This window comes from Dreissena polymorpha, chromosome 12 (assembly GCF_020536995.1).
Source record: "Dreissena polymorpha isolate Duluth1 chromosome 12, UMN_Dpol_1.0, whole genome shotgun sequence".
NCBI lineage: Eukaryota > Metazoa > Mollusca > Bivalvia > Myida > Dreissenidae > Dreissena > Dreissena polymorpha.
In genome coordinates, this window is record NC_068366.1 from 32,309,959 (window position 1) to 32,336,340 (window position 26,382).

The following is a 26,382-nucleotide window of genomic DNA, read 5'->3' on the forward strand; positions in this document are numbered from 1 at the left end:
AAGGTCAATGTCACAGTGACAAAAAACGTATTCACACAATGGCTGCCACTACAACTGACAGCCCATATGGGGGGGCATGCATGGTTTACAAACAGCCCTTGTTTGAGAATGATTGCATTGAAAGCCAAATGCTTATTTAAGTGCTCTCAGGTATGTTTCCTGGGAAGAACCAGTACTTAGTGTATGTTGGGGAGATATAAAGAACGCTCCCTTAGTGGGGATTAAAAACAAACCTGTAACCTTCAGGTCGCTTGGTGGACACCAGATCCGCTACCCAAGAGCTAGCTAAAGTTAGGGGTACTGATTGCCTTCCGCTACCCAAGAGCTAGCTAAAGTTAGGGGTACTGATTGCCTTACTGCCAAGTGCTTTGCATAAAGGATAGGAATCAGGATCAAGTCTTAACTGTTATAACAGTGTGACTCTTAGTTGTCAAGGCAACGTATTTCATCAGTGTAATCGCTTACCATATCAGTGTTGTCAACGTGTTGCATCAATAGTCAGTGTATATTCTGTCCGTCTCAGTGTTGGTATTTCTACTCGTGATAACACAAGTGGATTTTTGCATCAATCTAAGTAAACGTTTTGATCAGATTTCAAAGCAGATAATACCGTTCTTATCATAACAGATACTGTTCATAGTTGTCCCATTTGTTACTTTGTGAGGTGTCCATGTTCTGGTGGCATTGCTCATTTGAACCTTGTTCTTGGAAAACTGGGCTAATGGCATGTTCTTTAAATGTCATCCCAGATAAGCCTGTGCAGTCCACTATGGCTAATCAGGGACGACATTTTCGGCCTTAACTGGATTTTCCTTTAGAAGAGACTTCTAATTAGCAAAAAAATTCAATAAAAGCAGCAAGTGCTGTTCCAGATTAGCCTGTTTGGACTGCACAGGCTCATCTGGGATGACACTTTACGCACATGCGCGAAGCCCAGAACAGGGCTCATTTACTGGCTCTAGCAATGATTGATCCCTCTCAATACATGTATTGCACATTCTACCAGAATTAAATCTTGTTGATGCACTACATTGTTATCAGTACTCCTTCATTGTATATGGCAGACTTTCAATGTTTTTCTGAAGTTTACTGGTTTTCAAACAACTGGTTTCTTACATACGAACTTGAAAAAAATACAAAAAATTGGATTGCATGATATCTGTGGCAAATCTTTGAATACCGTATATATATTTGTTGTATATATATTCAAAAATTCTTTACTTCAACAGAACAAAATGACCTGTTTTTAATTATCTGATATACCCTTGCTGTATGCAATTTTATTCATAAATATTCATGACCGCATTATAAGGCATATGTGACCTCATTTACCCACTATTCATATGCCCGTAAAATGCAGTAAGGGGCTATAATTCAATTATGAAATAAAACATGTAAATGCGTTTAAGTAAATACATGTATATGTTTATCTGTGTTAAAACTTACTTGATACAGTTTTAAGCTTATATTGAATGTATAGTGATGTTATAGTGTTTCTTCGAGAGTAAGTGATTGTCCTGGAGTTAAAATCCACTTGAAAATGACCAGCCTCATGCATTAATGGGTCTTATGCCTACGCAGCCAGAGTAGCCAGCTTGCCCATCCGCACGGTCTGGTCAGTAGCCACCCTGTCTGCTAATGAGACCACGAACACTTGCGTTATTTAACCCTTTCCCACTTAGTAGCAAAGTGAAAATTGCTATGTGCAAATAGCATAAAACCAGAACAGCCTGTGAGTAACTCGCAGACTGTTCAGGTTTTATGCTGTTTGCTGCTCATCAGTATCTAAGGATGCGAAATGAAGCCTTAACAATTTTAAACTAGTAAGAAAGGCCTTTAATTGAAATTAACTTTCTAAGGAAGTTCAAATGCATCAAAATACGCATCTAAGTGGTAAAGGGATATTGTAGTTCCAGATAAGACTGCTTGGATGCACAGGCAGATCTGGAGGTACGCTACCTGCATATGTCATAAGACCCTTTTTGCATGAGACAGCTCATATTCTGTGTACCTATTCATCAATAATGCCAAATACTTGTATGTTATTCATGTTAAATGGGTGAACAAGTGAATGATTGAATTTGCACTGGCTAATCAGGGACGACACTTTTTGCCTTGACAGGACTTTTGTCTCGAACAAACTTCAGTGAAACAATAAAATTCCATTAAAGGGGAAAGTGTCATCCGTGATTAGCCTGTGGAGACAGCACGACTATTTACACACAGGCATTAAGTACAGTTTTCCTGTTACGAGGCTCTTATTTTCCTATTTTTTGTTCCCAGTTACCTGCTGGTGATATGAACGATATATTTGGCGAGGAAGATGAAGTGATAACAGTGGAGGACGCCTCGGGGGGACCTGCTAGCACCAGTCCTCTGAGGGAGGATGATTCCATCGTTAACGTAACGTCAAAACCAGCCAGTTACCATGATGATAGTGACGAAGAATTGTTGGCATAGTGATTAGAATGGTGGAATCTCATTGGAATTTTTAAAACTTTTTTTACATGCTTTTTTTGGTTTCTTCTTATGGTTTGTTATGTTAAAAAAGGCATGTTAATTCTATATTTATGTTTAATTTTGTTAAATATTATTTGGTGAAGTTCTTTTATAATTTAAAGTTTGGTGTTTTGAATCGCACTTATTGTCTGCTCTGTTTTTAGGCACACAAAAAAGATTGCAGTTGGTAAAAATTGTAAAAGTAAATTATCCAGAATATTTCTTTCAAATTGCTCTTTTTTTCTTTTCCATGACTCAGAAAATTATGTTGTACCAATAAAAAAATCAGTAATCTGTGATATATTGTAGACTTTTTGTGTGTATAAGGATTTATGTACATGTATGTACATTTTGCAAAAACAAAAACCCCGCATTGATAATATCCCAACAGTTTCCAATGACAAGAAGTTAACTTTTCACACCGTTTGATTGTGATAATTAGACTTTAAATACAGTTAATTATGTCCCTGTTATGTTCTTTGTATCATGTTTTGTTGTCATGTTTATACTGCTTTTAATACTGTAAATGCCAACACTGCTGGTATCTATGATGTCACATAATTGTGTTTTTACCAGAAGTTGGTAGGAAAATGTCATAACTATGTTAGGTTTTGGAATCAATTCAGCATTGCTAGGGTTATTAATATGTAGTTGTTGCTTCAGTATTTTTCTGTCCTAAAAAATCATGTTTAAACATTTGGGGTTGTATGCATTTCAATATTTTCATATAGTGATATATCACAGCACAATGTGTAAGTGCAATTAATATGTAACTTTTACCTCCTTGAGGTACAAGTCTAAGGCTGTAAGAATATTTCTGTAGAAAAATGTTCTACCTTCCCGTAAGGGAATTTTATTTGCCCTCTGTAGAGATTGGGATATGGTTTTAGGTTGTTAGAAAACAAGTCTTAAATTTTTTTAAGGAATGGAGGTACATTTTATTTATTATACTTCATTGTGTGTCTGATTGGTTAAGAATGATTTAATATGATCATGATATTGTTCATATTCATGATTCAATTCTAGTGGGCAATGATTTTCCATATTTCCACTATATTATAGTATAAATATCTTATTATAGGGTAAAATATAGATGGCCAATATTTACATGGCACTGACATTTGTGCATGAATATATTAAAAGACCATTATGACAAATACATTCGTTTTGGTACTGGAAAATGTTTTAATCAATTGAGAAAGTATCTCACTAAGTATAATGTTTATTCATCATTGAACTTGTGCAAACATGTGCGAACAAAACATAATGCAAATACAGGAAAGATTAGAGTTACATGCCCCTATTGATTCATACCAAAGCATGTACATGTACATGTATATAGTGTGGACATTTACAATTGAACTGAATTCCTGTCACTGCTACCTTCAAATTGTATGTTTATCTCTTTTGTTGCTGTTATTGTCTTTATTGCATATGTCTTTGCTTGCTTACGTTAAAAGCTTAATGCGTAAATGTATATTTAGGTGATAATGTCTCCTTGAATTGTTTTTTTAGTTCACCAAACACGGAGTGCTCCAGGTGAGTTATTGTGGTCAGTCTATGTCCAGCACTGTTGTGTGTGTCATGCAGTATCAACTTAAACCTTGTTACCACTCCAGTGGCCACATTTTGTGCCCAATTTTGATGAAACTTTGTCATAATGTTTATCTTGACAATACCTAGTTCAAATGCAAATCTGGATAAGGTGTGTCCAAAAACTACGTCATTAGGTCAAATATTTTTTTTTAAAACTTATCACTGCTCTAGAAGCAACATTTATGACTTACATCTTGTTAAAACTAGTCAGAATGTTTATCTTGACAGTTTTAGGCTAATTTTGAGGCGTGGTAAAGTATTATCTAAAACAAGGTCACCAGTTAAATTCTAGAAAAACCTTATAAACACTAATTTATGACCAAATTATGATAACACTTAGTCTGAATGTTTGTCTTGATCTTATTAAGGCCAAATTTTAAGCTGGGTCAAATGAAGTGAAAACCGAAGCCATCAGGTCGAATCTGTGATGAGTGTTGTACTTTGAATTCAGGTGAGCACTGTACAGCAATCATGGTCCTCTTGCTTTTTGTGCTTTTTGTGCTATTCTGGGTCATTGAACTATTTTACATCATCAGTGAATAGCAACTGCTCTATTTTGATGACAAAGTTTCAAAATAGTGAGTTAAATTACTAGATAGATTGCATTGTGTAACTTATCAAACTTCTAAATGATCTATCAATGAACAGTATATTGATAAATAATTAAACTGCATAACTGCGAAAGAACGTTTTATTCCTGCAATTGATGTATAATACTCATTATGTTGTAAGCCATATACAATGGCATACGTTAGATATAGGAACCACATAAAAGACAATATAATAAAGATTAGAAGTTGTTCAAAATAAGTGTACCAGGTATGAAGTGTTTGCTTTGAATGTAAGCATGACAGGACTGTACATGATTGTTGGTTGTATTTGATTGAATGTGCGCGGGTCTTTCACTGATCAATTATGCTAAATGCATCACACTTATTTAATTGCTAATTAATAAATTTTGAAATGTTTGTTTTAATTGTTTTACTTTCGACCTACTTGCACTGACCATTTAAAGGGGCCTTTTCACATTTTGATAAATTGACAAAAAAAATTGTTTCAGTTTCGCAAATTTTCGCTGTAGTTATGATATTTGTGAGTAATACTGAACATTTACCATGCTCTAAAATATCCGTAATATGCATCTTTTGACTATTTAAAAACCTGAAAGCCCAGTTTAGGGTTGCTTTTTTTTCTTTCTTTAATTTTCTTCTTATTTTTTTTACTGGCGCTTTTTAGATCCTATGTTAACATTTATCAATATAAAGCATTTAATGACAAACTTCAATACATGCCAAAATCTTTGAAAAGGCCCCTTTAAGAGCTAGACTAGGTGTGTGGGGGTTGGGGGGGGGGAGGGGGTAATCACCACTGTCTGTAAATAATTGAGTACTTGAAATGGATAAATGTATACCAAGTTCACAATGTATTTTTTTATATACGTAGTATTAGTTGTAGTACCTACCTTTCAAAAAGAAAGCTCCGCAATAAACCTGCACATGCAAACTCACATGTTGTACCTTAATACAGAAAAGCTGTGAAAAGTACTAAAATGTAACTGTATATTGATTTTACAACTCCATTAAATCACAAATCAGCATGATTAAAAAATCGATTTTTGCACTTGTAAGAGGAATTAAAAGGGAGAGGGTACGCTGTGTCCACCCACTCAAACCCGTAGACGGTTAAGACAGTTTCAGATAGTCTTTCAAGAATGCAAATGTACAAATTTTCAATGCTCAGTGCGTCTCAGGTTTTTATGATGTTTACCATGATATTGGAAATAATATAGAAATAAATGTGTGTGAGTTTAAATCTATTTTTGTATACCTCATAATTGTACGCCTTGAATTTGTTTTATCAGCAACTACTAGAATTAAGTAAGATAAGTTTAGTACATGGAATGGTAGGTTGTCAAAAACATGACTATTTACAAAGGTCGTCATTGCAATGTCTATGACACGCACATGCATGGTAACAGTGTAAGACTATAAGATGGGGTCAGAGTTCAAGATCAAAATGCTTTAATTTTTTCATGAGAGAGAGTGGGAGGTAGATTCAAATGATAACTATTTGTATGGATATACGTGTTACTAATGAGTATTTGCAGATCATTTCAGGGGCGGTTCCAGGATTTCTGGTTATGGGGGATGGGATATTGAAAGATTTGCTGGGGGTCCAGGGGGCCGCTAGTGACGGGGGGGCGAACGTAGCGCCCGCCCTTGGATCCGCCTATGCATTTAATACTTACTTTCTTGGTCTTGTAGATCATTTCAGGGGCGGTTCCAGGATTTCTGGTTATGGGGGATGGGATATTGCAAGATTTGCTGGGGGTCCAGGGGGCCGCTAGTGACGGGGGGGCGGGGGCGAACGTAGCGTCCGCCCCCCCCCCCCCCCCATTGGAACCGCCTATGCATTTAATACTTACTTTCTTGGTCTTGTAAACTTTATTTGTATACAGTAACACATGTATAATTATATAAAGTAAACTGTTACGATAATTTTGTATTTACAAGGTTTCACTGGCCTCCAACCAGCACTAGAGATGTTATACTAAAAAAAATTAACAATCCGTGAAGTGTAGCGGATGTGGGCATGCCTACTGGAACCCCTTAGACTGCATCGGCTAAATTGTGCCTCTGGCTACGCCAATTATTAATGTTTGTAAACACACTTACTTGTAATTTTCAATTTCAAAGCATAACGATGGGCTATTTTGAATTTTATAATACCATGCAATGCGAAGCACATATCCTAGTACATGTATACAGCATATGGCCTTGAATTGAGCAATACGCTACTTGGTATCAGGATATGGTACGATATACATGTGCAGTTCTTATCGCGATGACCTATATACACGCCCACAGTACATTATGGATTTAATAACAGTGGTTGTGCTAACATGTTCAATTATTATTGTGAAATTCTTGCTCAAAGGCGACCCAGAGTCTATCAATGGAGTTTATTCACAGCCAAACAAGTGGTACTGGATAAAATTCTACGGGTTTAAATTTATTTTGTGGTTAAGAAAACGCGAGCAAAATAAGGTCAACGGGGAAAATGCAGGAATGGGTCGAAAATCAAGAAATTCGCCAGAAGAAATGGATAAAGCACAAGTTCTACATAAGGAGCATCCGAAGGTTAAACTCATTTGTCGTAGTTTTGTGTCATACTATATTTATACAATTGCTATGCTAAAAGCGGCAAATAATATTTAATTCGTTAAACGTTCTCAATTTTGACCCGGTATTATAGTATACTGATTATATTTGTTATTCTTTTAAAATACCCCTAACTGGAAATATTACAATGAACAACGTCAGTACAAAGACACAATTCTTTATTATTCGTGTGATCTTGCACTTTTACTGATAATGTTGATGAATAAACAATAGCAGCCGATATTTGAATATGGAGGGTTAATGGTAAAGGTACGGTGATCCGTTAGGCCACTACTTGCTTCACTTTGTCGATCGCTATTACTCAAGCAAGACGGCGTAACAAATTACAACATGAATCTCGCGATCTAACATCGTAATCTTTTGTCTGCGTATCGTGCTTTTGTGTTTTTGAAGTGCGAATCCAAACGTCATAATCACGACGTGAGCTCCGCTATGAATCTCGCACAGTTATTTCGTACATGGAACTGTAAAGTATCACTCTTTCTCATTAGTATCTCGCCCCTTGCATCGTGATTTCCAACTTTCCACCATTGGATTAATACGAAACGACGCAAGGGCACGAACTTACGATATGGCATCACGAAATATTGATGCGACATTCTGAAAATTCGAATGGAGATCGCGATACAAATATACGGTATTGGGATTTTAATATCGTGATATGGTGATCATGGTTTCTGTTTTTCTTTTAAGAATGGTCAATATTGCGAGATTGATATCGAATTCTCGTCCACTTGGTTACGTGCAACTTGTCATATCGCGACACTGGCCTTTAATAGAATACACGTACAACGTGTATAGTTAAATTGCGCAATGCGTAAGCAAATCCAAATAAGCTATGTACTTTATGACACAATTACATTTAGGAAATACTTTCCTTTGATGTCAATTAAATTACGAGTGAATATTAGTAGTAAGTTCCAATGTCCGCGTTTCAAAAACTTTTTATAAAATTATTTTGGTTTTACATTGAAAATACTGAAAACAAGTCATATACTGATATATTTAAGCAGACTGCGTTAATTTAATAGTTACATAGGTAATAATTATTATTTCCGTACTTGTTACCCATGTTTTTGTTGCTATACTTATGTCAAATCTTATCCGATTTACTATCTGCTAATGGCTCCTTTTCTGTTCTACCGGGCATAGGCGGTGGATGCTGTGTACCTGACCGGGAGTAACAAAGACGGCCAGTTCCTTGTGACAGCAACAGCACGACGTCATGGCAACCACGTGCAAACCATTGTCTATCTTAGGGTATGGTTTATAATGCAAATATTATTTTGTATTTTTTGGCGTAGTTTAATCCAACTTTTCACCTTAAATGACCTTTACATAACGCCAGCAGACCCGAATGAATACATTCACAATATTTAATATGCTCATTTGAACATAATCCCCCGGAATATTGGCAACATCACCGCCTCTTTATAGTATAGGATTTAACATTGAACAGTGTAGGGAAATGCGAATTACTCTCTGTATGTTCATACGAAACATAGACACACAGTTACAATTCCGCTTTACCGGTAAATTATATCGCCAAGACTTTCAGGGTCAGAGCTGGTTAAGTAAATCGTCTTTGGAGGACGGAATGTACTTTAACCCATTTATGCCTAGTGGACTCTCCCATCCTTCTAAATTGGATCAATTTATTTCCAAAATTAGGGATGTCGAGTATATTTATTTCTATATTAGAATATTTCTTACAAAAAATTCCATTAAGCAAACAGCATCATGCGGCGTCTCATCTGGGTCTACGCTGTTTGCCAAGGCCTTTTTTTCTAGACGTTAGGCATATATGGGTTAACAAATGCCTTATGTTGATAACACAGTTTTGCTTTCAAGATTTGAAAAATACAAATTTTAGTGAAAGAAATGGATGAATGCCATTTGTCTGGTTTTGTGAGACAAAACTACCGAAATAATATAGTGTCCATGATAGGAGGGAAAGTCTTTAATGATCTAGCCACACATGTGTGACGTACGCGGTAAGTCTGTCTGAAAATCTTTCCTGCAAACCAGAATAGGCTACCGACATTTGTCAATTTGCTATAAATAAGACAGTGTGACAATTTCCTATGGGACAGTATTGTGGTCTGATGATCCATTTACAAGACGCAATGAGATTTTTAAGACCCGCGTCATGCGAGAATGGGCTTAATGCAAAATGCTGCCTGCGTAGCTCCTGTCCTGCCAGTCTTGTCAATATATGCATACTGAGACGGATACTCAGGAGATACCACGAAACCTTGCGTCCTATTTGTATAGCGGTAAGCGTAGACCCTGACCAGACTATGCAAGTATACAGGCTGGGCTTGAGCTGCGCTGACCGCATATGCCATAAGACCAACTTTCGCATGACGCCGATGTAACGGTGCTATTTGAATGTGTTGAAAGAAAGCTGCATCTTAATCAAATATCAACCTTATGTTTCGAATACGAAGAAATAAATTCATTATAAGTCATGTGAGGACATATATGATGTGATCTCAAGTAGTAAAATTTGTATCTACGAACACTATTATGTGGTTTTATATACGTGCACTTCATACCAAACATTTTAAACGTCGGATATGCGACTATTAAGTGAACAAAAGGAACACAACAATACATAAACATTTTTTTTTCAAATAAAATAATGTAGAAACGTAAATTGTCTACCTTTATTTCAAAGTAAGGATATACGACGAATACAAAAAAAAAAACAGCCACACTATTCCAATAAACTCATAATTGGTTGATTGAGTTTATTATATATCAATATGATGCCGTAATATTTTTTAGATATTCATTTTAGAATGTACTTAAACATGCAATAATGCACATTTGGAATACTGTTATTTAATAATGTTTCATTGTGCCCAATTTAATGGTTTATCGCGCTCTTTTTCCAATCCAAAATGAACAGATTGTAAAATATCAAACAAACAATCACTGCGACTAGGAATTATGTGGTATTGTTATTACCTAACTTACCTATTTTGTTCCCGTATTACAAGTTACCGGATGTCGGCTTTCTAGAGCTGCCTTCGATGCCGGACACGTCTCTGAGAGGGTCACAGGAAGGCGAGTACGCGGCAGGGGGTCTCCACATCCGGCCCATGGAAACCATGAAGACGTGGAGCATAAAGTTTGATGGCAAACTCAGGTACATCAGCATCCTTATTTTATGTAGTGCATGCAATGGTCAAATGTTCATATAAATCGTTTATCTACGGTACATTTATACATGCATAATACATTTAAAAGATGCATGATATGCTCAGAGTAGCATTTTAATAATTATATCTATAAAGTGTGTCCCGTCAGCGTTTTGTTCATTGTCTACAGTGTTAAAATAGCTTGCACACACTCGAATAGCAAGTGGGACATGCCTTAGTATAATTATGTGCGAACCGGTAAAATTTTATAATAAATATGTTACTGCTTTTCGTTCACATCTTAACTCTTATATTTATTTTTTGCGTGGATAATAAAGAAATGCAATTTAAATATAATAGTGCTATAATATTTTATGTCCCAGTAGTATCCTACGTCAATTTATGTCTGTTACAACTTTTGAAGCGATTGAAAGCTAGTATGTCTGATAGCACTATCACACTCTTGGTTATTTATTAACCCAATTATGCTTAGTGGACTCTCCCATGCTTCTCAATTGGATCAATTTATTTCCAAAATTAGGGATGTCTAGTATATTTATTTCTATTTAGAATTTTTCTTACAGAAATTCATTTAAGCAAACAGCGCAGACCCTGATGAGACGCCGCATCATGCGGCGTCTCATCAGGGTCTACGCTGTTTACCAAGGTCTTTTTTCTAGACGTTAGGCGTAAATGGGTTAATGTTTACCGAAGCTACTCATCTGCTTGCGAATCTGTGCTTATGCTTTTTTCGGCGTTAGCTGTATACGCCAGCTTTTCACCTTAGCCTGACCTTTGTAAACGACCAATCAATTTGAATATAAAATTTTCCGCCGAAAGGCCTGAAACTTTTCGCAGTAGAAAACGGTCAATCTACAAACAGATTTCACATTAACATTAATATGTTATTCCATCGACTTTCTATTTTTGGGAAGTGTAGGGTAAGGGATACTACAGTTCGTCTAGCAACGATGTTTATTGCGTATTCAGCATGCAACAATTGTAGCTCTATCTCTAATAATTAGGTTTGAGAGATAGAGCAGTTTCACACTCAATTTTCGACATCAATACCGAGTGTGTGCCCCTTTATATGTAAAAGAATGTCAGCGCCAGAGCTTAATGGCTGTGTTCTCATATTTGGTAATTACTACGATATCGCATTCTGTGCACTCAAATTATTTAGATCATATAAGAATCGTTGTTAAGTAACCTGATATACGCTTTGACGAAAAATTGTTTTCGAAATTGACCGTTAAACACGAAAATGTTTAAAGCTTTAAACAAGCCGTCGTTTCAACAGCGGATTTGTTACCTCACTTTAAAGCATTGCATTCCAATCCGCAAGGTATCAAGGTCAGTTTGCGGTCAGTTGCAGAAATCTTTATATAAACGCTGTCGCGTAAACTTTGTGCACTTGAAGTCTGTTTTGATCAGAAAGATACTAAATAAAAATATTCGGCAATATTATTGTGGTATGTTAATCATAAATGTTTAATATCTTTTCAACATTTGCATGACAAGGACCGATTTTGATAAAATTAATTAGAAATATTTATCCATTTAGACCAATTTATTAAGCATGAGCACAATAATTCACGATACTATTAATAATGTAATTAAATAAGATTCGAGTATTGCTGGCTGACATATATGCACTCATTTATATTCATAGTTCTTGTGTTTTGCTATTCTGTATATATAGATATCTGAGTAATTATATCTAATAAAGCAAAATAAGCCACGAAATCTGGCGCAACACCCCGTAATTGATTTGCTTGTGATGTAGCTAAAAACCTGCGCAGAAAAAAGGCATCCGCTACTTTTTATCTCATAAATATAACTTTTGATCGTTCATAAACATCGACCACAATTAACGCCTTATATCTTTTTAGCTCACCTGAGCACAACGTGCTCATGGTGAGCTATTGTGGTCGCCTTTTGTCCGTCGTGCGTCGAGCGTTGTGCGTCGTGCGTCGTCAACATTTACCTTGTTAACACTCTAGAGGCCACATTTATTGTCCAATCTTCATGAAACTTACTCAGAACATGTGTCCCAAAAATATCTTGGACAAGTTCGAAAATGGTTCCGGTTGATTGAAAAAAATGGCCGCCAGGGGGCGTGGCAGTTTGCTATAGTAAAACCTTGTTAACACTCTAGAAGTCACATTTATTGTCCGATCTTCATGAAACTTTGTCAGAACATGTGTGCCAATAATATCTTGGACGAGTTAGAAAATGGTTCCGGTTGGTTGAAAAACATGGCCGCCAGGGGGCGTGGCAGTTTTCCTTAAATGGCTATAGTAAAACCTTGTTAACACTCTAGAAGTCACATTTTCAGTCCAATCTTCATGAAACTTTGTCAGAACATGTGTGCCAATAATATCTTGGACGAGTTTGAAAATGGTTCCGGTTGGTTGAAAAACATGGCCGCCAGGGGGCGTGGCAGTTTTCCTTATATGGCTTTAGTAAAACCTTGTTAACACTCTAGAAGTCACATTTTAGTCCAATCTTTATGAAACTTGGTCAAAACATGTGTCCCAATAATATCTTGGACGAGTTCGAAAATGGTTCCAGTTGTATGAAATACATGGCCACCATGGGGCGGGGCAGTTTTCCTTATATGGCTTTACTGTATGGTAAAACCTTGTTAACACTCTAGAAGTCACATTTATTGTTCGATCTTCATGAAACTTTGTCAGAACATGTGTCCTAATAATATCTTGGACGAGTTCGAAAATGGTTCCGGTTGGTTGAAAAACATGGCCGCCAGTAGGCGTGGCAGTTTTCCTTATACGGCTATAGTAAAACCTTGTTAACACTCTAGAAGTCACATTTTTAGTCCAATCTTCATGAAACTTTGTCAGAACATGTGTTCTAATAATATCTTGGACGATAGTGAAAATGGTTCCGGTTGGTTGAAAAACATGGCCGCCAGGGGGCGTGGCAGTATTCCTTATATGGCTATAGTAAAACCTTGTTAACACTCTAGAAGTCACATTTTTAGTCCAATCTTCATGAAACTTGGTCAAACATGTGTCCCAATAATATCTTGGACGAGTTCGAAAATGGTTCCAGTTGAATGAAAAACATGGCCACCATGGGGCGGGGCAGTTTTCCTTATATTGCTTTACTGTATGGTAAAACCTTGTTAACACTCTAGAAGTCACATTTGTGGTCCAATGCTCATGAAACTTGGTCAGAATATTTGGACTAATAATATCTGGGCTAAGTTCAAAAATGGTTAAGATCAGTTAAAAAACATGGTTGCAAGGGGGCGTGGCATTTTTCCTTAAATGGCTATTTACTACAAAACCTTGTTAACACTCTAGAAGTCACATTTATTATCCAATCTTTATGAAACTTGATCTGAACATTTTTTCTAACAATACCTTGAGTGAGTTTGAAAATGGTTATGGTTTGTTGAAACACATGGCCGCCAGGGGGGGGGGGGGGGGGCAGTTGTCCTTATATGGCTTTAGTGAAAACTTGTTGACACTATATTAGCCACATTTATTGGCCAATCTTCATGAAACTTGGTCAGAACATTTGTCCCAATGAAATTTTGCCAGAGATTAAAGCTGGGTCATATGAGCTCAAAAACTAGGTCACAATGTCAAATATAAAAAAAACATGTTAAAAGTCACTTTTTTGGTCCAAAATAATCTTCATAAATCAGCTTGCATTTTTTTCAGAACAGTCTAGTTCCTTTGGCTTTCAGGTGAGCGCCTTAGGGCCTGATGGCCCTCTTGTTTAAAGATATTTCTTGTTTTTATTTAGACAAGTGTCGTCTGGAAAACTTCTCAACGTGACCTTTGACCTAACTTGGACGGCTTGCACGCGCTACTTCGATTTTGACATCGACCTTCATCCTGACACGTTGTGTGATGCTATTGCACGAGAAAAGTGGTCCAGGACTTTCTTCGACACGCTTAAAACGTATGTATATGAGCCTCAATAAGGAAAAATACGCCTTATTGCATTTACGAAAAGTGTCGTCCCAGAGTAGCACAGGTTGATCAGGGATGACTCTTTCAGACGAAACTGGATTTTCGTAAGAGGTGACATTCTTTAAACGAAAAATACATAAAAATACAACGAAGCGGATAGTGTATACCCTGATAAGCCTGTGCTGACTGAACAGGTTGATCTTGGACGACTCTGTGCGCACATTCTTCAAGCCCCGTTTTCACAGCGTGATTCTTATATGTATTAGTCTGAAAACATATGACTTGCAGTAATCTAAATACAGAAACATGTGTTTAATCATAATTTTCACGTGAACAAGTTCCAAAATTGACTCAAGTCAATACGATATTCATGCATCGTAAATATACAGGTACGATGCGATATTGATGCGACTAACCTGGAAACAAATCAAGTAAAAGACAATTAACAAAATCCAAACCTTAGTGTTTGATTCATACAAATCGTAAACGCATCTAGAAGACTGTGATTGGCACGCAACTTTACGTCTAAAAAAACGGGAAAACTTAAGGCAAAATCCTGTCGGAATTTACATTGTATATTTCAAATCATATTCATTGAAGGTGTTTCTGTAAGATTTCTTGAAATTATTTAAGGCGATATATTTTCCTAGTCGCATAACGTTAGGGTAGTTTTTCGCTCTACTGGAAACTGTTATTTTAAACCTTTAAACCTATTTCAGCTCGATTACATCGAAATCAGGCTTTTTGAACAGCTTCGAGTCCGTTGTCTGGGACTAGAACCAGTACTTGGTGTCTTTGGGGGAGATCGTAGGAATGCTCCCAGTGGGGATAGAACCCTTGACCTCCCAATCGCTAGGCGGACGCCATATCCACTACACCACGTCGACCTGAAACCTTTTAAAACTCGGTATATATCATAGTGGGGCCTTAATCTCAGGTTGGCGACTCAGGGCCATCTTGACCCTCTTGATTTGATATACGACTCGTTTTAGAATCCATCAGACCCATTACGAGCAGTTCGGGGACACAAGAGGAACCGTCCACATTGAGGGCCATGACCCCGTAACCTTCGATGTTAGGGGAGTCAGGGACCACTCTTACGGTAAGGAAAACAGAAGCGCATAATTAAATATGTAATATCCCAATTAAAGTTTATTTAATTTTGTTTATTAATTTTTTTAATATCCACATGTAAGGTTATTAAGCCAAGTTCATCTATACTGAGTTAATTAAACCCAGATTGCTGTTTTGACCGTTTAAGCTTTCACGACGACATCGTGCAAGTAGCTTTTGATATAACATGATTAAGAGTTAAATTGACTTTTATTATTTTAATGTCGTTTTTAGCTCCACTGGCCAGAGGCCAGCGGGGCTTATGTCATGGTCCTGTGTCCGTCGTGCGTGCGTCCGTGCGTTAACTTTTTCTTTAAACATCTTCTTCTCCTAAAGTACTGTTCCAATTCTGATGAAATTTCTCAGGAATGTTCCTGGGGTGAACCTCTTCCAAATTTTTTCAAATTATGCTCCTGGGGTCAAATTTGACCCTGTCCCGGGGGGTCAAAAATTTGCAAATTTGCTTATATAAGGCCTATTTTGTGAAAACTTTAAAAATCTTCTCGTCCATAACCATTGGGCCTAGGGCTACCAAATTTGGTATGTAGTGACATCTTAAGTCCTCTACCAAGTTTCTTCAAATCATGCCCCTGGGGTCAAATTTTACCCTGCCCCGAGGGGTCAAAAAATAGAAAATTTGCTCATATAAGGCCTATTTTGTGAAAACTTTAGAAATCTTCTTGTCCATAACCATAGTGCCTAGGGCTCCCAAATTTGGTATGTAGTGACATCTTATAGTCCTCTACCAAGTTTCTGCAAATTATGCCACTGGGGTCAAATTTGACCCTGCCCTGGGGGGTCAAAAAATTGCAAATTTGCTTATATAAGGCCTATTTTGTGAAAACTTTAAAAATCTTCTCGTCCATAACCATTGGGCCTAGGGCTACCAAATTTAGTCTCTAGTGACATCTTATAGTCCTCGACCAAGTTTCTTCAAATTATGCCCCTGGGGTCAAATTTGACCCTGCCCCGGGGGGTCAAAACATTAAAATTTGCTTATATAAGGCCTGTTTTGTGCAAACTTTAAAAATCTTCTTGTCCATAACCGTATGGCATAGGGCTACCAAATTTGGTATGTATTGACATCTAATAGTCCTCTACCAAGTTTGTTCAAATTAAGCCCCTGGGATCAAATTTGACTGTTCCCCAGGGGTCACAAAATTGAACATATGCTTATATTGGGCCCAGTTTGTGCAAACTTTAGAAATCTTCTTGTCCATAACTATTGGGCCTATTTCTACCAAATTCGGTATGTAGTGACATCTAATAGGTCTCTACTTAGTTTGTTCAAATAATGCCCTTGGGGACAAATTTGACCCTGCCCCGGGAGTCACAAAAATGAACATATGCTTAAATAAGACCTATTTTGTGCAAACTTAAAAAATCTTCTTTTTCATATTTATAGAGCCTAGGGCTACTAAATTTGGTATGTAGTGATATCTAATAGTCCTCTACCAAATTTGTTCATGACTCGCAGATGACCCCCTATTGATTTTCAGGTCACTAGGTCAAAGGTCAAGGTCACGGTGACCCGAAATAGTAAAATGGTTTCCGGATGATAACTCAAGAACGCTTATGCCTAGGGTCATGAAACTTCATAGGTACATTGATCATGACTCGCAGATGTCCCCTATTGATTTTCTGGTCACTAGGTCAAAGGTCAAGGTCACGGTGACCCGAAATAGTAAAATGGTTTCCGGATGATAACTCAAGAACGCTTATGCCTAGGATAATGAAACTTCATAGGTACATTGATCATGACTCGCAGATGACCCCTATTGATTTTTAGGCCACAAGGTCAAAGGTCAAGGTAACGGTGACCCGAAATAGTAAAATGGTTTCCGGATGATTACTCAAGAACGCTTATGGACTTGGATCATGAAACTTCATAGGTACATTGATCATGACTCGCAGATGACCCCTATTGATTTTCAGGTCACTAGGTCAAAGGTCAAGGTCACGGTGTCTCAACTTAGAAAAATGGTTTCCGGTCAATGACTCAAGAAGGCTTACGCCTAGGATCATGAAACTTAATAGGTACATTGATCATGACTCGCAGATGACTCCTATTGACGTTCAGGTCACTAGGTCAAAGGTCAAGGTCACGGTGACTTTACACAGTAAAATGGTTTCCGGATGATAACTCAAGAAAGCTAATACGCCTAGGATCATGAAACTCCATAGGTACATTGATCATGACTCACAGATGACCGCTATTGAATTTTAGATTTTAGGTCACTAGGTCAAAGGTCAAGGTTACAGTGCCAAATAACGTATTCACACAAAGGCTGCCACTACAACTGACAGCCCATATGGGGGCATGCATGTTTTAAAAACAGCCCTTGTTATATTTTGAGATGATGCTTTACACAGAAAGATGCTACTATTGTATTTGTTATAAATGTGTGAAAGGCTCTTAAGAAGGAACCAGAGATTATTAACCCTTTGCCAAACACTAACAGGATTTTACAGGTTTGTAGCTGACGACTTTATAAATAATTGTGATAAAAGGAGAAATTGCTCAAGATGAGCAATTTATCCTTTTATCACAATTATTTCTACCCTACCTGATCATTTCCTTCAGATTCCATTACAATTTAATTGTCGTCTGCAACCTCTCTCAAATTTGGAAAGTCCAAAATGTGTCGTTTGGTAAAGGGTTAAGGCATTTTGATTCATATGGGTCTTGTGAATCTGTTTCAAATCAAATGCATAGATTTGATCTTCAGCATCTAAAAATATGTGAAAAAGAAAGAACGACAATATCTTTTGGAGAGATAAATGTACCTACGTTATAAGCAAATGACCTGTGCAACAATGCCCGGGCTTTTTATCTGTTTATTTAACACGGTAGTAACTTTTTATATATATATATATAAATGCTCACCCTTCCAACTTTAAGCGCCCAGTGGGACGAGGGATAGAAAGAGAAAGTCACATCCTCGAGTACACTTCAAACCATGCGCATTGCACGTTTTTTTCGCATAAAAAAAGTGGAGCGATACAGGGCCATCATGGCCCTCTTGTTTTTCGTAAGTGTGGATTGCTATATGACCGTTTCGAATTACTACACACGCATACAATAGATACAGGCATGAGCGGAAGATATTAAATTCATTCATATAGTACCAGTTTATTACATATCTGATTTTTTGTCACATGGTCCGCATTATTTTTAAGTAAACGGCGATACGCCTCATAAATACGACTGTATAAATTAGACAAATCCAATACAGGGAACATCCGGAACTGGCGACAGCTCCACCGGTACTGCATCCAGTACGCGAGTTTCGAGGACGGGTCCAACCTCAACATTTCAGCCATATCCATGCCCGCCACGACATCTAGGTAACAATCATCGTTTCGGAAATGCCCTGGGACATTAGGCTTTCACATTCTTTAAAAACGAAAACACGAACATATTCGATCGAAAATATTGCTCATTTTTCTGTACAAGTTCGTTTCAAAATGATGAAAATAATGAAGGCTAAATGTTCCGGCTTGAGTTCGTTTATAAATGTTTAAACCGTTTTAACGTTCCAAGTTGGCAATAATGAGCAGCTAGGGTTTAAGGAAGTCTTTCCTAATCTGACAGTTTTCTACTTCGTTATGAATACGTCCGTTAGAGTTTGCATACTTGAATTATTTGGGCTAACAATAGGTTAATTTAACGATGTGAATGTTCCTTTTAACGACATTGAGTTTAAACGCGCGCAAATATTAAAAGAACCGATAAGAAACTAACTGCATGAATGAATAAAATACGTGTTTGAAAATGACTCTGATTACCAAATTCAGTTCATAACGATATCAGGTAATAAGGAAGTATTTTTAAGATTTCGCATTGCGTTTCATTTGTTAAAAAGTATTTAAATTAAAGTTTAGTTGTACCCTCATGTTACCTGAGCGGGTTTAGTTTTCATCACCAACTCCGTTTTAGGTTTTATAGAAAATTCACACATCTTGTTAGAAAACTTATACTTCTTATGTCCAGACTTCATTGCGGGTTTCTGTTCCACCCTGACGGCAGCCTGGACAAAATGTCTTGGTGTGACCTTGAATTCCATCACCTAGGTGACGACGGCACGCCAGTGACTGACTTCACCATCAGGTTTAAAGCCGGTAGGTCTTTTATTATCATGCGTCTGTGCGAGAAACGCGTGCTCTTTGCATCCATCTTGTGAGTTCTTTGTTTGACGTATAGGGATATTGCAGATGTGTAAATAGTTTAAGTTTAGTTAACAGTGATATTAATAGGTGGCTTTTCAATTGCTTTTGACAAAATGTTGTTTTTGGATTATTATGTTTATTTGTTGAAATGTCATTTTTAGCTCATCTATTTTTTTTAAAAAAAAGAGATGAGCTATTGTCATCGCCTGAGCTTCGGCGTCGGTGTCCGGTTAAATTTTGTGTTTAGGTCTACTTTTCTCATAAAGTATCAAAGTTATTGCATTCAAACCTGGTACACTTACTTACTATCATGAGGGGACTGGGCAGGCAAAGTAAGATAACTCTGGCTTGCATTTTGACAGAATTACGTGCCCTTTTTACACTTAGAAAATTGAAAATTTGGTTAATATTTGTGTTTAGCTCCTAACGTATCAAGGTAATTGCTTTCAAACATCAAATAATTTCATACTATCACGAGGGTACTGTACCTGTCAAGTAGAATTTGACATTGACCTTTCAATGACATTGACTTTCAAGGTCAAATTATTAAATTTTGCTAAAATTGCTATAACTTCTTTATTTATGATCATGTTTTATTCATACTTTGACAAAACAACACTTACCTGACATACCACAATAAACTCCACCCAAACCATCCCCAACGCCCCACCCCAGAATCCCCCCCCCCCCCCACCCCAAAAAAAATAATTTCCCCCCATTTTTACTTATTTTTGAAAGATCATCTAATAAATGACCACACCCTCACAATATACCCCCTCTCACCCTCCCGGACCCCATCACCGACCCCCCCCCCCTCCAAAAACATTTTTTTTGAGACATGGTTAAAAAAAAAAACAACAAATATTTATTAACCAGGTTTTCCGAAGGAAAAAACTGGTTATTAGATTGGCGAATGCGGGCGGGCGGGCTGGCTGGCTGGCTGGCTGGCTGGCGGGCTGGCTGGCGGGCGGAACAAGCTTGTCCGGGCCATAACTATGTCGTTCATTGTCAGATTTTAAAATCATTTGGCACATTTGTTCACCATCATTGGACGGTGTGTCGCGCGAAATAATTACGTCGATATCTCCAAGGTCAAGGTCACACTTTGAGTTCAAAGGTCAAAAATGGCCATAAATGAGCTTGTCCTGGCCATAACTATGTCATTCATTGTGAGATTTTAAAATCATTTGGCACATTTGTTCACCATCATGGGACGGTGTGTCGCACGAAAGAATCACGTCAATATCTCCAATGTCAAGGTCGCCATGACTAAAAATAGATTTTTTTTAAAACAAACTTACAAAGGGGGTTAATTTTGTTTGATCATTTCAAAAGTTCAGTTTGAGTTTTCTCCCTTTATCAGATTTTTTTTTCACAATGAAAACCTGGTTTTGTGACAATTTTGTCCCTTGTTGTTATTATTTTATTTTTGAAAGACGTCCAACAATCCCACCCAAGAATCCCCCCCCCCATTTTTTTCATTTAGTTTTTCTTATTTTTGGAAGATAATGTAATAAAAAACCATACCCCTACACTATACACCCCTCTCCACCACCACCCCTCCCTCCTTTTTGATTGAAGTATTGAGATAGGTCCCTTCACCTATAAAGAATAAAAATAGATTAGCGGTCTGCACCCGCTAGGCGGTGCTCTTGTGTATAAATATTTTCACTACTTACGTATTCAATGCTCATTACGTTAATAAGTAAGGAAATTGTGCACATAGCGTTAATTCATCATTAATCGTGCAATTAAAAAAATAACCTTCCACAAATGATCCCCATGTCTATAGCTAAAAGTTGAATGTCTCAGTAACTGTAGAGATCTAGTATCAGATACAGCCATAATAGAGTTTATTATTAATATTTTAATACATGTATGCAACTATAGAAACCTCATGAATTATGACCGTTAGCATTCTTGTATGCCTTTTGTCTATGTCAAGGAACAGTGCTTATGTTAATCTTCTTAATGTATGTATAGAGTCATTATCGGGCCGTTGGGCAAATACTTTAAACATGTATGGTATACTAGGAATTCCTATGGCGGATAATAAACATGTTTAAGTCCATGCTGCTACACTGCCTTTGTTGCCAGGCGACAAGACGCGCACCGTGACGGCGAAGGTTCTGGACACACGTCAGTTCTACATCGGTGACGGCAGAGACGCCAAGATATTCGAGCGCTATGTGCGATACGAGATGGACGGGGTGGTGGGGTACGGACTCAGCGAGTGGGAATACGTGTGAGTCTTAACGTACACCTAGTTAACCTTACTAAAAAATTAATGTTTTTTTGTTATGCACTGGGCCTGGTTGCTCAAAACTTTTACCGCCAGTTAACCCTTTACCCCTCAGAGACGCATTTTGACGCACCTGTAGTCCCTTAGAAAGTTAGATTTAATTAAAGACCTTTCTTCTAAATTCAAGTTTAAAAGGCTTTATCTTCAAACCTTATATACTGATGAGCAGCAAACAGCATAAAACCTGAACAGATTGCGAGTTACTCCCAGGCTGTTCTGGTTTTTTGCTGTTTGCTCATTGCCATGTTCACTTTGCTTCTGAGTGGGAAAAGGTTAAGGTAATAGCTGTTCATTATTTGGATCAAGTTATTTATGTGACTTAATTGTTGATCCTTTAATGTATGTATTCATTGTAAACAACTGTGTATGCTCGAATAATTTGAATATGTTTGATATTATTATTGCTTTTAAAATCAATTTTATTTGGGTCTGTAGTGAAGAGACTGTTACCTTAACTGCCCGTTAAAGTTAAGAGTAATCGGGTCCTGGTCAAATTTAATGACTTGGTTTACAATGAATAGTATACTTTCAATATGTTAAGTTTATTTATTTCGAGCATGAGTGACTGATTTAATTGATGACACTTTTTTTGGAAATAACCTATGTCAACGATAAATTCCCTGAAACAATGTTTAAGAATATGTTTTACAAGACATAACCGTCAAACTGAGATACAACCGTTCGATTGTCAGCAAGTCAGCACGAATTATTATCTTTAACACAAAGATTATTTGGATCTATGAAACATACGCATTGTGTACATAAATGTTTTATAAACGAATAACCAGCACGTTGTTTCTCACTGTAAGTGGACAATCCTAATTGCCCTTTATGACTCATTTCAGAAACAACGACGGAACAGACCCACAGAACAACATGGGACTGAACTTTTGAGACCAACACAGGCTACATTCGCGGATTTGGGATCTCGAGTTAAAGGGGGTTGTTCATGATATGAACCGCGTCATGCGAAAATCGATCTTATGCCTGTGTAGCTACAGACCAGCATGTGCAATCTGGTGATTAATCACGCTGTCTGCTGAAAATCACGCAAAGTTTTGTGGTCTGATTAGCATACAGGGTAACTCCTGACCAGACTGCGCGTATTCATATGGCTTAAGACCCATTCCGCATGACGCGGGACTTATTCAGGAACAGTAAAACGCTTTCTGCTACCTTTATGGGTTTGCCAAGAAATCAGCAGTGTATCGACAGCATCCGCAAACATTTGAAAAGAAAAAACTGATGGTTGTGATGGACACCAAATGAATAAAACATATAGGTTCCAACTAAATACTTACATATTGTGTTTTCATGTATTTTGACGCCTATAGTCGAGTATAAGACAATTGTGACAACTGGTAAGTGGCTTTTCGATTGTTTCTCCAAGAGAGAAAAAATGTCATGTTATCTGATTATTGAAAAGTATTATGTTATTTCATTACCCGTGAATTAAAATGGCTTAATCAATGACAATCTGTATATTTTTAGCTCACCTGACCACAACGAGCTAATGGTGAGCTTTTGTGATCGCCTTTTGTCCGTCGTCCGTTGTCCGTCGTGCGACATCAACATTTGCCTTATTCACTCTCTAGAGGCCACATTTATTGTCCAATCTTCATGAAATTTGGTCAGAAGATTGGTTTCAATGATATCTTGGATGAGTTTGAAAATGGTGACGTTTGCTTGAAAAACATGGCTGCCATGGGGCGGGGCATTTTTCCTTATATGGCTATAGCAAAATTTTGTTAACACTCTAGAGGCCACATTTATTGTCCGATCCTCATAAAACTTGGTCAGAAGATTCATCCTAATAATATCTTGGACGAGTTCGAAAATGATGTCAGTTGGTTGAAAAGCATGGCCGCCAGGGGGCGGGGCATTTTTCCTTATATGGCTATAGTAAAACCTTGTTAACACTCTAGAGGCCACATTTATTTTCCGATCTTCATGAAACTTGCTCAGAAGATTTGTCCCACTGATATCTTGGATGAGTTCAGAAATGGTAACCTTTGCATGAAAAACATGGCTGCCAAGGGGCGGGGCATTTTTCCTTATATGGCTATATATGACTATAGTAAAATCTTGTTAACACTCTAGAGGCCACCTTTATTGTCCAATCTTGATGAAATTTGGTCAGAAGATTTTTCTTAATGATATCTTGAATGAGTTCGAAAATTGTTACGTTTGCTTGAAAAACATGGCCGCCAAGCGGCGGGGCATTTTCCTCTAAATGGCTATATAAGGCTATAGTAAAATCTTGTTAACACTCTAGAGGCCACATTTATAGTCCGATCTTCATGAAGTGAGCGACTTTGGGCCTTTCAGGCCCTCTTGTTATGTATTTTTTTACATGTAACATTTTACAACATAAGTATTAATGCTTTTTGCTTTCATATTGTATGTAGTGATTTGAACAATCATTTTGAGTATCGTTAACTGCATGTTTATTGGATTTGTTCAGCCTAAAGCACTCCGTGACACGTTTTAGAATTCCTTGTTTTATATACTTGTATTCTATTTTGGTCACTTTTGCATTACTATGCATGTACTTATTGCTTATATATTGTTAGTTTGGTTTATATAACGATGAACTGGATTTGTTCAAGTTATCTGAATAAACTTTCTGTTCTGTTGTGTTTTGTTATACATTGGATTATTAAATATCTACACGAAGCATTGCTAAGTCGTTAGATCGAATATTTTAGATCTCGTTCTTTTGCTATGATAAAAAACACAACTCTCACTACACAAACCTTTAAACAACCCAAGGGAAAGAAAACCAATAACTTATTTGCATGTAAATGAACTGATTTACCATCAAATGGTCATTCAATGTACATACTATATGCACCTGATGTAATTCTTTAAAGATCGTTTGTTTTGGTTGGTACATTATAATATGAACCACGTCATACAAAAATGGATCTTATGCCATTTTCAGCCAGCGTAGCTTCAGACCAGCCTGCGCACGTACACAGTCTGGTCAGGAGCTTCCATGTTCGCTAATAAGACCTTGTAACAGTTTGACTGACTTAATAGTGAAGCTCTTTACCACACTGCAAAAGCGCAAGCTGATTTGGAGCTACGCTGACAGCATATGCCATAAGACACATTTTTGCATGACGCGGCTCATAATGCCTTACTGTAAAATGCAGTTGCGCAATGTGAGTAAATACAAAATGTATACAGTATAATGGAATAATGACACTTCAGACACATTTGCCATACGCTATTTTTTATTTAAGGCAAGTGGCTAAATGACTACAAACAATACAGGCAGCAATATTTTAAGCAAAAACTGATTAAATCTGGGCTCAACGCATTGGAACAATTAATACTTTGCATTTTGGGTTTAAAAGGACCGTCAACCGCGATTGACGAAAAAATAAAGGTTCTAAAATACCGTATTTTTTACAATTATTAGATTATAATGATAAAAATATCACGACTTTTACTTGAAAAAAGTTCATATTTTCAGTATATTCGGTAATAAAATTTCGCGGTGTGAAATCGAAAGTACATCGCGAAAATAGGTGACATAACGATATTCACACTATAAATAACGCAAGTAGATTGATCATTTTATATTTGATATATATACAATTCACTACGCATGCACAATTTGCATTCCCGGGTTTACCACGTGACGATGATGATCAATCTTCTTGCGTTATTTATAGTTCACTGGTAGTTACCTGGTACCTGCACCCAGTAAAATTTATTACCGAATATACTAAATAAATGAAAACTTAACAACTTTTTTCAAGTTATGTAAAAATCGTGATATTTTAATCAATATAAACTAATAATTGTAAAAAAAATACGGTTTTTTAGAACTTTTCTTTTTTCGTCAATCGCGGTTGACGGTCCCTTTAAAGCGGCTGAAATGCAAATTGTTTTCTCTTATATGGACGTCCGATAAATAATGAGTAAATTAATAATGTGATAAAATCAATGAGAATCTGAGAACAAAACGTCAATAATCTCAAGGTCTTGTGCGACATAACTTATTTTATAAACAGCATCAATAAAATAACATTAGTTTTACAAGTTTAATCTGGTGAGCCACGCACGGCCACTACAGGGAGAACGAAACTCTATTCGAAGAAGTTCAGTGGATAGCATAGTGACATTACATAATACAATTATACTGCTTGTTCCTCACATTTACATATAACTATGTGCGCGTAATATTTTATAAAACGATTGATCAGCAGGCTGTACTTGTATTTAATTTATTGTAATCTACTGTAAACTGAACTCAACCCAACTTCTTTATCGTAGTGTGGGTATGTTTGAATATGAAACAAATCATATTACAATTATTTATATCTACATGTCATAAAATACATACTCACTATACGTTAGCAAAAATTAAACTTTTTCATTCATTGAACTTTGCACCCAGTCAAACAATTTTGGCC

At 37.0% G+C, this 26,382-nt stretch overlaps 2 protein-coding genes across 2 annotated transcripts in view; both read left to right on the top strand.

Annotated features, from left to right (window-relative positions):
* LOC127852506 (cation-independent mannose-6-phosphate receptor-like) overlaps positions 1-5,063 on the top strand; it is an 81,283-nt gene extending 76,220 nt beyond the window's left edge. The window contains exon 45 of the mRNA XM_052386463.1: positions 2,284-5,063. Within this exon, the coding sequence (XP_052242423.1) occupies positions 2,284-2,460 (177 nt within the window). The 3' untranslated portion in view covers positions 2,461-5,063. The remainder of the gene's footprint in view (positions 1-2,283) is intronic.
* Positions 5,064-6,903: 1,840 nt separating this feature from the next.
* On the top strand, positions 6,904-24,591 carry LOC127854147 (uncharacterized). The gene is made up of 9 exons (XM_052389149.1): positions 6,904-7,235; positions 8,430-8,537; positions 10,283-10,431; positions 14,201-14,359; positions 15,363-15,472; positions 18,720-18,831; positions 19,478-19,605; positions 21,751-21,898; positions 22,801-24,591. The coding sequence occupies exons 1-9, from the start codon at positions 6,921-6,923 to the stop codon at positions 22,847-22,849; spliced, it is 1,278 nt and encodes a 425-aa protein (XP_052245109.1). The 5' UTR covers positions 6,904-6,920; the 3' UTR covers positions 22,850-24,591.
* The last annotated feature ends 1,791 nt before the right edge of the window (positions 24,592-26,382 follow it).